This window comes from Entelurus aequoreus, linkage group LG08 (genome assembly GCF_033978785.1).
Source record: "Entelurus aequoreus isolate RoL-2023_Sb linkage group LG08, RoL_Eaeq_v1.1, whole genome shotgun sequence".
In the NCBI taxonomy this organism is placed as follows: Eukaryota; Metazoa; Chordata; class Actinopteri; order Syngnathiformes; family Syngnathidae; genus Entelurus; species Entelurus aequoreus.
Window position 1 is genome coordinate 40,825,181 of NC_084738.1, and position 14,592 is coordinate 40,839,772.

The following is a 14,592-nucleotide window of genomic DNA, read 5'->3' on the forward strand; positions in this document are numbered from 1 at the left end:
TATTGTCAACTCGTTAATTATTCCTCAATTTATTTATTTGTTTTTGTCATTACCAGCTCCATCACAAAACTTTTTTAATATTTATGAGCGGAGGGTGTCTGGGACGGCAAACCAGAAAGGATTAAAAGAAAGGTTTTGTACAATGAATATGAATATGGGGGCCTGAAACTTCTCAACCTTGAAGCTATGTGTCTGTCTTTAAAAGCATCAATTGTTCCAAAGATGTATTTAAACACTGAGTGGTACACAAGTGTCCTGTTGGACAAAAAACATGTATTGTATCAAAATAAATTGTATCCTTTTTTACAAGTGATCCCCTCCCATTTTCCTTATGTAAAGAGTCTGCTGGGAAACATGGCGGGGTTCATAAAGGAAACAATCCACTCATGGTGGTGTTTTCAATTTTATGTACCAGAAAAAAGAGATGATATTTTGCAGCAGATAATATGGATGAACTCTAATATTGTAATAGATGGAAAGCCTTTCTTTTGGAAAAATATGTTTGAAAGAGGAATCATTTTTGTCAATGGCATTATCAATGAGAATGGTAAAATTATGAAATATGATGAATTTACAACTATGTATGGGGATGCTTGTTCAAGCTTTTCATTTAATCAACTAACTGGAGTCATTGGGAAAAGATGGAAACAAATCAATTATGAAAATACTAAATTATTAGTTTGTAAACCCTTAATAAGAAATTCTAGTTGGCAAAAAGGAACTAAAATAAATGGAAAAATATATAAGTTTTATTTAATAAAGACATCTTTGAAGGCTGCCCCATACAACACATATGGAAAATGGGAGGACTTTTTTGACTGCCCGTTGCCATCGGATGCAATATTCAAATGAATCTACAAAACCACTATTGATGTGCAAAATCGTTATTTTCAAATTAAAATTATTTATAACTTCCTACCCACGGGAAAAATGTTAAAAATATGGAATATGACAGAGTCAGATGATTGCCGATTTTGTTGTCAGGAGCCTGAATTCACATTTGTTTTGGTATTGTCATATTGTGTCTTCGTTTTGGGTGGAAGTTGAAAAAATGTGTTTAAAGATTGGTTTGTTTATGAAGCTTGATGTGGTTTCTGTTATTTTAGGAGAGTTCATTGACAGTCATGATTTAGTCAATTTAATTATAGTACTCGGTAAAAGGTTTATTTTTAAGGCCAAAAACAGATATTCACTTAGTATTTCTTTTTTTAAAACATTTATTCAGTATTTTTTAACTTTAGAAAACTATATGGTTGAAAACGATAACGATGCCAAAAAACATTAAAAAAAGATGGGAAGTCCTCAAAGGCTTATTTTGAAAATGTAATTTTGTTTATATATGATATGCAATCTGTTGTTGTATTCCCTATTTTAAGTGTACATAAATGAAGGTATGTGTTGCTGAGTTCGACTTGGATGTGATCTGGACTGTACACGGGTGCTTAATTTGAAAATGTATTTTTGTTTGTGGATTGTATGCAACCTGTTGTGTTCCCTGGTTTTTGGTGTACATGGGTGAAGGTGTGTGTTGCTGAGCCCGATCTGGACGTAATCTGAACTGGACCTGGTTTTAAGAACCCTTTTGAACAATCTGATTTCATTGGCAACCCGGTCTGGTGAAGTTAAGGTCCTTTGTTTGTTTTGTTTGAAAGTAAAAGCAATATAAAAACAATTACATAAAAAATAGTAATTAATGAAAATGTTAGTGGACCAGCACCACACACAATCATGTGTGCTCTAAAGACTGTATCCCTTGCAGACTGTATTATTCTATATTGCAGGAACCAGAAGTTTTTTTTTAATAACAGAAAGAGACAGCCCCTTTTGTGTAAATAAGTGTGGATGAGTGTGAATGGGGGAGGGAGGGTTTTCTTGGGTTGATGCATTAATGGTAAGTGTATCTTGTGTCTTTTTTTATGTTGTTTAAAAAAAATAAAAAAATAAAAAAATTATAATTGTATTTCGTTTATTATTTACATCTAACACAATTTCCCAACTCATATGGAAACGGGGTTTGTACATCAATGAAGTTTAAGTAGCACACCTGTAGTAGTGAGCTTTGCGAATCATACGGTATAGAAAATGTTTTTTGTGTCAGCAATATTATAGACATTGTTATTAAGAGTTTTACATTACAAATCTATCAAATAGTGTTATGATGCAACTTCAGTGTGAACTCTCACACGCGCAAAATGGCAAATAGTGATGACGCTTGTCATATGGGTCATCCTTATTCACCGAAATAGACGCTTGACAAATTAGCAGAAACAGGCGAAAATAATGTTTAAGGAACTCCCGTCAATTAATGTTCCACCACTGATCGCCAACACGCTATTTAGAGCAAACTAATGTCCCCAAAACTGCGGGAGACATCTTCTTTCATTATCTTCTCTGCAGTTCAGAAAATGTTGACTTTGATTGCACAGAAGTCTTGACATTGCAACAAATGTGCCAGTACTGAGACGACTAGAATTGAAGCATGCTTACTTCCGGGTTTACTTGCGTAAACACTGCAGGATGTACGACGTCATGACGCCATGTCTGTATTCTGGTGAGTTTGCATTGACATTGGAGTCTGGACATTTTTTTTGTAATGTGAACGACTACATAAAAAGATCAGATTTGACAAAAAAAATCTGATGTTTTACTTTTGTAGCTGTATGTAGGAATGTCATCGCTGAAGTGGCAGCTGTTTGCATCAACTCTGTACTCGTTTAATGTCTTTTATGTCCTTTGTGTTCTTAAATATTTCCCTCAGAGAGCACAGCCTACCTTGTGTGTTAAACATACTTGGCCAATAAAGCTAATTCTGATTCAGGATGTCAAATCTTTTTCAAAGGAGGGTCGCATACCGAAAAAATAGAAGGACGCATGACCATTATGACACTCTTCACCTTTTCTTCACTAAACACACTACAAACAATTGAAAGCACAGTGCTTAAAAAGATTAATGAGATACAATATTTATTGAACCTTTCACAAACATAGTATTTTATAGTATTCATTGAAAAACAACAAAAAGTTAGCGTCTTGTCAATATTTTTTTTTTGTAAAACAGTACATTTGAAAATGTATGAATAATAATAATCATATTTTTGGACTAAAATACAATTTTGGTAAAACAGCTCCTACAGTAGTGGTGTATGCATCCCCCCTTTATTTTTTATCAAGGGCAGCAGTGTCATAAACCTGATATAGAGTGGTGCCCGATACATTTTTAAGTACTGTAGGTCAACATATGCTATGCTAACTTTTTCATGTAAATGTTTTTTTCACTGTGGCCCTAAACCGAGGTGTCCAAACTTTTTCCACCAAGGGCCGCATACTGAAACATCAAAAGATGCAGGGGCATTTTTTTTTTCTTCAAAAAAACAGACGCTATACACATTTAAACAATACAACTTGGCTTTTAGCTTTGTATTATAAGTGGAAAAGTGTATGATTATTAGTATTAAAATGTCCGTTTTTTTCTCATGACATTACTTACTATTACTCTTTTTTTCTTACATTTTTACTGTTTTTTGTTTGATTTTATCTCGAAAATATTCGGCGGGCCAACAAAATTCGAGCTGCGGGCCGCACTTTTGGACACCCTTGCCCTAGCATTCTTGTAGGCATCTTTTATCTTTTATTTGGCACTTACACTACTAGCCATCCGTCTAACTCGGGGGTCCCCAAACTTTTTGACTCGAGGGCTGCATTGGGTTAAAAAAATTTTGCCGGGGGCCGGGCTGTGTATATATATATATTCCGAGCGCAATGATGTCATGTTATCGATGGGAAAATGCATTTTTAGACAATATGATTTGCCTGAGCGGCTAGGAGACACAGAATGGAACAGGCGGTAGAAAATGGATTAGAAAGGACAGATTTAAACAAATAATAATATTTTGAAATATACATATATATATATATATACATATATATATTTTTTATTTTATTTTTATTTTTTTACTTGGGACTTCCCGCGGGCCGGATTTTGGACGCTGGCGGGCCGGATCCGGGGACCCCAGGTTTAACTAATTCTGCAGCCTATCCCAACTGAGAGGTGGGGTCCACCCTCACTGGCCAATAGGAACTCATATGCATTCACACTTACATACTCCCTTATGAACAATTTAAACTCTGCAATTTAACATAAAATGGCCGAACATATGCAAGCACTGCAGCGGGAACATGCAGGGGACGCACAGAAAGGTCAAAGCCAAAAGTTCTGGTTGTAGAGAAGGCAGTACATCACCTAAGCAAATACACAACACAAAGGTCTGGGGCTGAAACACAAAAAAAAAAAAAACACTCCTTGCTGTGCGCTAACCCACCTCTGAAAGTGACTACTTTGAATAGTTTCAACATTACCTTTACCATACTGGAACCCTGCAACATCCACTTGACATCTTCATCATCCTGCACTCCTTCAAACACAAAACAGCACAAATATAAGGTGATGATGTTTACGTTGTGTATATCCTACTCAATAACATTTCAATAATGCAGAAGTCAAACCCAATTACTGTCAAATATTGCTGAATAAGTGGAACACAGGTCACTGTATTGGCCTACCTTTTAAAAAATGGACACAATTCAGTACCCAAACATTTGACAGAGGAAAGTCCTTTTAAAAGTGCAAGCTGAAATGATAATGTGAGATGCCTCGGCTGGAATCTCCTGTTATGAATAAATGTGTAATACACACTCGTCCTGAATTGGTTCTCCTGGGTTTGTATCTTTAAGGTGGCAGGTTGGGGGCCTCAAGACCAACACATGCATACGCATGGCAGAGTCGACTGTATTGAAATAGATCCTCTACAGCACATATGTCAGAGTCAAGGCCCGCGGGCCATATCCGGCCCGCGAGAAGGTTTTTTACGGCCCTTGGGATGATCTTGATTTATTATTAGAACCGGCCCGCAGACCGCAGATCTTTTTTTTTTTTTTTTTTTTTTTTTTTTTTTTAGACCGCAGATCTTTTACACGCACCAAGCGGATGCCGGTCCAAGGTTCCGAAAGGGGGCGAGCGGCCCGCCGGGACGCGCCTGCCGGCCGAAGGGCTGCATCCCGGCCGTCAGTCGCGGAGCCCGCCGTGCCACGCGCGCCAAGGGGGCGGGCCGAAACCCGGCTCCGAGGCCCTGAGACTTCTGCTTTGTTTCCCCAAACCGCGCGTCACCGCCGGGCCCGCACCACCGTCGGGCTGCAGCCCGAGCGTCGGTGGCGGAACCCGTCATGTGCCGCGCGCGCCAAGCGGAGCGGGGGGGTCAAGCGGGCCGAAACCCGCAGGCCACCCCCTCACCACGAGGCCCTGAGACTTCTGCGTTTGACCCCTACGTACGGCCCGTCGGGACGCGCCCGCCGTCAAGCCACGAGGGCCAGCCGTCGGGTCGCGGAGCCCGCCGTGCCACGCGCGCCAAGGGGCGGGCCGAAACCAGCGGGGGGTTTCGGGCACCCAACTCGCCTCCCTCCCACGGAGGGAGGAGGGGGGTTTAATGTGAACATTACTGTGCAATCACATATTTAGAGTTTTTACTCAATTCAAGTTTAAAAGTTAAAGTTTAATATTTGTTTTCACTGCATGTTACTTCTCCTTAAACAAAGTGTTGTTTTTGATTTATAGATTTTTGCACTTTATTTTATTGTATTTCAATTTAATTATATTTTAAAAATATTTCAGTTGAGTGGATGATAGAAAATTGCTATTATTGTTTTTTTCTTTGAAGTAAATTTAGCCCACTTTTGCTAAAATAGAAAATATAGGCTACTGATGGTGCCTTGAATACCGGTTTCTTTCAATTAATGTTCATGTTATGGGGATTTTTATATAAAGGAAATTTGTCTTTTGTGTCTGTTGAAAATTAAAGATTACTGACAGAGCCATAAGAAAATATTGCTTTATTTATCTGATCATATTGGAATATATTTGTTAGGTTTTCAGTAGGTTCAATTAGGTTCACTAGACTATATGCGTCATTTAAAAATTTTTCAATGAACATTCGAACAGTCCGGCCCTCGGCTTGTAGCTAAATTTTTTATTTGGCCCTCCGTCCATTTGACTTTGACACCCCTGCTCTACAGTTACCAACAGCCTCTCAGAGTACCGCCAAACATTCATTCACATTTACACACCAGTGTGGGCGGCACTAGAGGCAAGCTGTGTAAAGTGTCTTGTACAAAGTGTTACGATTTAGATTGCCTTTAAGGATTATTTATAGAATATTCATGCACAATAAAGATGAGTATGCTTGCAATTACATATAAGATTAACGTATGTTGAAACTTTTGACCCACTTTGAATGATGACTCAGCAAATGCCGATTTATGACTGACTTTAAGTTCTAATTAGGGTTGTACGGTATTAGTATAGTACAGCGATACTAATGAATCATATTCGGTACTATACCGCCTCTGAAAAGTACCGGTCCCCCACCCTGCAGGATGAGGAATAGCTAAATATGTTTCACGACACACCGTAGCTCACCGGCGTCAAAATGTAAACAAACGCCATTGGTGGATCTACACCTAACATCCACTGTAATGATACCAAATACAGTAGTTGTATCCAGTCGATACTACTATGAATGGGAAAAGAGAAATAGGGCAAGCACATTGTTCTTCAATAGACTGGTTGCCATAGACTTTGCTAAGTCACTGAATGAGTCTGATCAAATCACTGGTTAGCACTATGCTCAGACGAGACTTGTGTGGTCATTAATGGAGAAACAGATAAGGTAATCAGAAGCTGACAACAGCTATGTGCTGGCCTTATGAAAGTCTCCCAACTCACTAATGTATGACAGCTGAAATAAATTTGACAATCGGGGTTGTTGCCTTCACAACGACCCAAAAAGCCTTTGTAAGTGTATGTCTTTGTGTGGATGCAGATACTTGTAACTGATAGAACATTAAAACGAGTGTTTGACAAGGTTTCTTCTCCCTCTGAACAAAACAAGCATGTGGCAAGTGGATCTAGTCCAGGTTATTGGAAGCCATTGCAGAACAAAGGACACAAACACGGTGGCTGGAATAGAGAACTCCAGAATTTGAACCACCAACCCTCCAGTTTTTGGATGACCTTCTGTACCTCCTGAACCACTGCTGCCTATTTTGGAGTTGTTCCGTTATGAATATTTGTTAAATATAACTGTGGAGGAGTGACAATCTGAGAAGACAAAATGGCCATAAATATTATCAGTGAATTTGTTCTCTATTTTTGACTATCGCGATCGACCGTCATTAAAGATAAAGAGTATTAATATTCAATAAAGCTACAGTCGTCATTGATTCCATCCAGTTGCAAGATCTGGTAAGAAAAGAGGAGATTATCCTTCCTGACTAGCCTGGGACAATATTTTATATACACTACCGTTCAAAAGTTTGGGGTCACCCAAACAATTTTGTGGAATAGCCTTTATTTCTAAGAACAAGAATAGACTGTCGAGTTTCAGATGAAAGTTCTCTTTTTCTGGCCATTTTGAGCGTTTAATTGACCCCACAAATGTGATGCTCCAGAAACTCAATCTGCTCAAAGGAAGGTCAGTTTTGTAGCTTCTGTAACGAGCTAAACTGTTTTCAGATGTGTGAACATGATTGCACAAGGGTTTTCTAATCATCAATTAGCCTTCTGAGCCAATGAGCAAACACATTGTACCATTAGAACACTGGAGTGATAGTTTCTGGAAATGGGCCTCTATACACCTATGTACATATTGAACCAAAAACCAGACATTTGCAGCTAGAATAGTCATTTACCACATTAGCAATGTATAGAGTGTATTTCTTTAAAGTTAAGACTAGTTTAAAGTTATCTTCATTGAAAAGTACAGTGCTTTTCCTTCAAAGATAAGGACATTTCAATGTGACCCCAAACTTTTGAACGGTAGTGTACCTTTGATTTAATCTGTCCTATATTACAAAATGTTTTTCTTAACTGGGTAAATGGTAAATAGATTTTACTTGTATAGCGTTTTCTACTTCCAAGTTATTCAAAGCACTTTGACACTGTTTCCACATTTACATATTGATGACACAGCATCAGGAGCAACTCGGGGTTCAGTATCTTGCTCAGGGAGACTTTGACATGGTCACAGAGGGACTGTGGATCAAACCCGCAACTTTCAGGTTGGGAGACAAACGCTCTACCACATGAGCCATGCTGCCCCCAATATTTTATTTTTTTTATAATAATATCTATCCTACAGAATTTTTTTTTACGAAAACCCAACTTTTCTTACCTATTGGTACCTTTTGTGTGTATTTGGAATCCGCATAAGTCACGAAAATATGAAATCAAACCATGGAGTCATGGCGGAGATATTTATAAAACAATATTGCCTTTATTCATACTTCTTACAAAAAAAAACATTGTGAATTTGCCTCATCTGTGTCGTTTTTCCCTCTTGGTGACATCAGCGGATATTTACATATGGTAAAGTTTTACCCTAAGATCTTTCCCCGAGTTCGACATTGTAGTCAGATGTTGTAGTCAATAAGTTCCTTCTTATCTATTATTGTGGGAGACTGGCTCGTACATGCGCATGCATCCTCCACTGTTGCCATTTCTAATACAAAGTAGTGTATAGTTTGAACTTATATCTGTCAGTAGACTCCATATGCAAGTGCTGCAAACTACAACATGGCTGACGGGGGAAGACACACTCAGAGTGGAGGCACGTAAATAAGACTGGCCAAAAAACGGCGCATTCTGAAGACATAGTCGGAAAGCGGCTTGAAGACGGTCTGTAAAACATTATCTATGCAACATTTTGACCAAAAAAAACACAATTACATGTTATGTAGAGTAGACGACAAGGAAATGTTTTAAATGTAGAAAAAAAATCATAATGTGACCCCTTTGAGTGATTCTCCATCGTCTGCCATGCAGTGCATTGCGGTCGCTTCCTTCTCACTGCAAAGTGTGCGTAACTGTGCCAGTTTGCACAAAACTTCCAAAAGTGCTAAATATAGATGCAAAAAGAGTAGCAGATACCATATCTATGGAGGTTCATTTGTGTCTTTATTACAAAAGCTTTTTTTTTTACACTGATTTTATGTAACTACATTTTTTGCATTTGAATTTTGTGGACAAGTCGCCACGTCATCACAGGGCCAACACAGATAGACAGACAACATTCACACTCACATTCACACACTAGGGGCAATTTAGTGTTGCCAATCAATCTATCCCCAGGTGCATGTCTTTGGAGGTGGGAGGAAGCTGGAGTACCCGGAGGGAACCCACGCAGTTGCAGGGAAACATGCAAACTCGACACAGAAAAACCCGGAGCCCGGGATTTAAACCAAGGACCATCTTGCTGTGAGGCACGAGCGATACCCCCTGTTAAAATACAGTGTTTTAAAATTCACTAACTACATTTCCATGCACTAAATTAGTCTGATTTCTCATGCTCTCTCTCTAATGCGACTATTGGTCATACGCCATGTACTGGGGGGCGCAGTATTCACAGCACTTCACTTTTTCCACCTTTTGTTATGCTTTTGTTATGTTACAGCCTTATTCTAAAATGGAATAAATCTTTTTTTGTGCTTAAAATTCGACAGACAATACCCCATAATTACAATGTGGTGTTTTTTTTAAATTGCAACTTTCTAAAAAAAAATAACCAAAAAACACATGCACACAAGTATTCACAGCCATTGCTCAATACATGCATCTTTAGCAGCAATTACAGTCTCAAGTCTTTTTTAATATGATGCCACAAGCTTGGCACATCTATCTTTGGGCAGTTTGGCCCACTCTTCTTTGCAGCACCTCTTAAGCTCCATCAAGTTGGATGGGAAGTGTTGGTTTTCATACAGGATGTCTCTGTACATTGCTGCTTTCATCTTAGTGTAGCCAGGGAGTTGACCAAGAACACGTTGGTCACTATGTCAGGGCTACAGCATTTCTCTGTGGAGAGAGGAGAACTTTCCAGAAGGACAACCATCTCTGCAGCAATCTACCAATCAGGCCTGTATGGTAGAGACTAAGGCCATTTCTTAGTAAAAAGTTTGCCTAAATGCACCTGAAAGACTTTCAAGACCATGAGAAACTAAAATCTCTGGTCTGCTGAGACAAAGATGGAAGTCTTTGGCGTGAATGTCAGGCATCATGTTTGGAGGAAACCAAGCACCGCTCATCACCAGGCCAATACCATCCCTACAGTGAAGCATGGTGGTGGCAGCATCATGCTTCCAGCAGCAGGAACTGGGAGACCAGACAGGATAGAGGGAAAGATGAATGCAGCAATGTAGCGACATCCTGGATGAAAACCAACACATCCCATCATACTTGATGGAGCTTGAGAGGTGCTGCAAAGAGGAATGTGTGAAACTGCCCAAAGATAGGTGTGCCAAGCTTGTGGCTTTGTATATAAAAAGACCTGATGCTGTAATTGCTGCCATGGATGCATCAACAAAGTACTGAGCAAGTGAATACGTATGCACATTTATTTTTCTAAGTTTTAATACATTTGCAAATAAAAAAAAAAAACATTCAAATTGTCATTAATTTTGAGGAGAAAAACAAATTAATTCCATTTTGGAATAAGGCTATAACATAACAACCGTGAATACTTTCCTGATGCACTGTACATCTCCTCCACACAGTATTGTGGGCGTTCTGATCATCATGTATGTTGCATACACATAAAGACACACACGCAAAATGCATTGCACTCACTATTTTGCTCATTAAGATATGCAATCTTAAGCGCACAATCTTAGTACGTACATCAGCTTTGCGTGTGTTTTAGAGTTTGAACTTGTTCCATTACACGCAAACCCTTAGTAGATAAGGCCCCAAATGTAACTGTGGAGGAGCAACAACAGTACAAAGCACGGCCGTGCCCAAAGATTAACATAGGGGAAACGTTGATGTTTGTCAAAATTTTCTTCAGGGATATTACTTTTTTTTGGTTAAATATATGGAATAAACCAAATTGTTTGCCAATAATTAAAAAAATAAGTCATCAATATTTTGTGCACATGTGACAGAAAAACAACTAAATCTGTCGTATCACACAGGTATATGATGTAGAAAAGTTACATCAAATGTGAGTAAAAAGATGGGAGGGGCTCCCTCAGAAACTTATAATAGCTCACACATGCTCATGGAGTCACATCATAGTCTAAACTCAGACCACTAATGTGTACTTCTCGTTGATCTAACAGCCACCAAATTACAAGACACGTGTACATTTTGGTTTGGGTGCAATCACTGCATGTTTCTCTGAGAAGTCTTACACCTCCTTTAGGAACAGACCAATATGAACATCTGGACGGTTCACCAGAAATGTGTTGAACCCACCAACAGCTGAACTACAGAAATCAATATTTGAAAAAATACTTTACACAAAGTCAATACAATTCATCTATTCATCTATTCTATTCATCTATTTTATTCATTTCTATTCCACTGAGGATGCTTCATCCTTTTCATCAACACTTTCTTAGCATTCATCAAGCATTTAGTAAACACTGAATTCATAATTTACAAAGCACATTTCTGACATTAATACTCATTAGTATGCAGCCCATTAACAGTCATACATATATAGGGGGACGGCGTGGCGAAGTTGGTAGAGTGATTACTGGGGTTCAATCCCCACCTTCTACCATCCTAGTCACGTCCGTTGTGTCCTTGGGCAAGACACTTCACCCTTGCTCCTGATGGGTGCTGGTTAGCGCCTTACATGGCAGCTCCCGCCATCAGTGTGTGAATGTGTGTGTGAATGGGTGAATGTGGAAATAGTGTCAAAGCGCTTTGAGTACCTTGAAGATAGAAAAGCGCTATACAAGTATAACCCATTTATTTATTTATACATGTTTTACTCATTAATATATTAATAATCTCATCAATAAAAAAGCTTAATGGTTGCATTTTTTTTAACTTAATAAATGATTGATTCAGCATTTTTACATTATATTTAGGTATTGTCAACGGTTAGATCATTTAGAAAGTGCATGTAAATAAGACATTTAATAATATCTCTAGACCAGTGGTTCTTAACCTTGTTGGAGGTACCGAACCCCACCAGTTTCATATGCCCATTCACCGAACCCTTCTTTAGGGAAAAATTAAATGTTGTTTTTTTTCAAATTCAAGACAAAGTTATATATATATTTTTTTTACTGGTGGACAAAATTAACCATGCATGAACATCACCTTGTTCAAAGAGCAAAACCAACACAGTGCATGAACTTACAACAAATTACACACCTGCAAATCAGATGGAAAATTAGAGGGCACATTGTTTGGAGGTATCCATAATAAGCCGATAGAGAGAAGTTTTAGTTACACGATGAGTCGGGTGTGTCTTGACCTTCGAACCCCTGAGACCGACTCACCCAACCCCTAGGGTTCGATCGAACCCAGGTTAAGAACCACTGCTCTAGACATACTGTACATGCACTTATACAGTATTCAGACATGGACTAATGGTTGTTATGATAACTGTCTCCATCCATCAACTGCATATTAATCAGTATTCAGTCAAAAATATGCATTATGAATTCAGCATTTACTATCCATCCATTTTCTACCGCTTGTCCCTTTCAGGGTCGCGGGGGGTGCTGGAGCCTATCTCAGCTGCATTCGGGCGGAAGGCGGGGTACACCCTGGACAAGTCGCCACCTCCATCCATCCATCCATCCATTTTCTACCGCTTGTCCCTTTCGGGGTCGCGGGGGGTGCTGGAGCCTATCTCAGCTACATTCGGGCGGAAGGCGGGATACACCCTAAACAAGTCGCCACCAACACCCATCCATCCATTTTCTACCGCTTGTCCATTTCGGGGTCGTGGGGGGTGCAGGAGCCTATCTCAGCTACATTCGGGTGGAAGGCGGGGTACACCCTGGACAAGTCGCCACCTCATCAATGCTTAATAGTGGGTACTAATCATAAAGTGTTACCATCAACTCTATTGGTTATTCTGTTCAGGGTCACATGAACATATAACTTGTTATATGAAAAAAAAAATTGTTTTAAATACAACTTATAATGGCCCAATCCAAAACAAAATGCAAACCCAAATAATTAGACAACACTGGGTTTTATCCACTTGATTTTTTAAATATATCATGTTCATGGATGGATTTTTAAAAATAATTATTTAATAATTATTATATATAGCTGAGATAGGCTCCAGCACCCCCGCCACCTCTAAAGGGACAAGCGGCAAAAAATGGATGGATATATATATATATATGTATGACAGTAGTGTTTTATTACCTGATTAATTAATCTATTTTGGTATGCACAGACTTTAGGGACACCATGTGCGATACATACTGATAACGGTATCAGATAGCAGGAAAAGGTAAATTTTTATTTTAAGGTAATGTTGTGAGCAGCAATAAATGTGAATGTATCCTTAAATCTATTATAAATAGCTATATCAAACGTAACTAGATACTGACTATGTAAATGGTTTTACTTTACGATTTCATGCATGTTTATTTTACTAAACTGGTCGAATCATTAGCAGAAATAGCCTGGCTGAATAGCAATTAGCAGCGCTGGTGTTTTACAATCTTGGGATTAAGGACCAACAAAGACTTACCGAGATTCCCGAGAAGATCAATGACCTTCGCATCGGGCGTCTTGTTTTTTCTTTTGCTCCGCAAGGGTACTGATGTCGTTTTGCTGGCCAACATCATGGAAGGATGCTGCCTTTTCTTTGACAAACGCCTTCCTTGTCGGCGAGCGGACCTCGCATCTCTTGGGGTCACGTTAATTCTTCGCCGACAAACCTTCTTCCTGATGACGTCACAAATCCATCTCACTGCACGTACATGAGGAGCTCACGTCAAGCTCCGTGGACATAACACCAGAAGTGCACGCGTCATTTTCAAAATAAAACAAAATTACACAAAATCGGTAACTATTCTATTCCACATTCCATTTCCCTCCTACGTTTTAAAATGTGATATCAGTCATTGTCAAAGTACAACATACTGGTAACAATCACTAGCACTAATTGTAGGGTATTATACCGCGTGTTAGAATTCAACTGACCTATGTGATTCATTCAGGCATCAGTAATGTTTATTTGTGTTCTTTTTTTTACCCATTTACAGAATGTAAAATTAGGTTTAAATATAATTGTCTACCTCGATTTAGCTTGTTAAAAATATGTATGATGTTCATTTGTATGAATGTGAGTGTGAATGTTGTCTGTCTATCTGGAAGGGACAAGCAGTAGAAAATGGATGGATGGATTTCAAATGTATTTACATATTACATATGTAGTTTTTACATAGATGGATGGATGCTAAATAGCATACTGTAGCGTCCCGGAAGAGTTGGTGCCACGGGGAATTCTGGGAATTTGTTCCGTTTATTGATGTTTGGCCATGAACTACGCACGCCTGTTGACTTGGTTTTTGGCCCAGCCCCAGAACCAGAAGTGAGAGGAGCACCGGGCCTGGACTACTACTACAACCTCATGAAGTGACTGAGGGAGGCTCATGAGTTTGCACGCACCTGCCTGACGGAGGCTGGGGTCCAACAGAAGCGAGTATATATCTCTGCTGTCGAGGCCAGGACTTTGAACCAGGCGCGCAGGTCTGGGTCAACAACCCGGTGTGGAAGAAAGGACTCTC

The 14,592-nt window shown here is 39.2% G+C and overlaps 1 protein-coding gene across 3 annotated transcripts in view; it reads right to left on the reverse strand.

Moving 5' to 3' along the window:
* Positions 1–13,760, reverse strand: part of LOC133655881 (1-phosphatidylinositol 4,5-bisphosphate phosphodiesterase delta-3-A-like) — a 46,877-nt gene extending 33,117 nt beyond the window's left edge. For all 3 annotated transcript variants that reach the window (XR_009827059.1, XR_009827060.1, XM_062056478.1), the window contains exons 1-2: positions 13,551–13,760; positions 4,357–4,412 (exon numbers count right to left, since the gene is read on the reverse strand). Coding sequence is in view for 1 of the 3 variants with exons in the window: in XM_062056478.1 (XP_061912462.1) it covers positions 4,357–4,412; positions 13,551–13,647 (153 nt within the window). In the remaining 2 variants the exon portion in view is untranslated. The remainder of the gene's footprint in view (positions 1–4,356; positions 4,413–13,550) is intronic.
* Between the last annotated feature and the right edge of the window lie 832 nt (positions 13,761–14,592).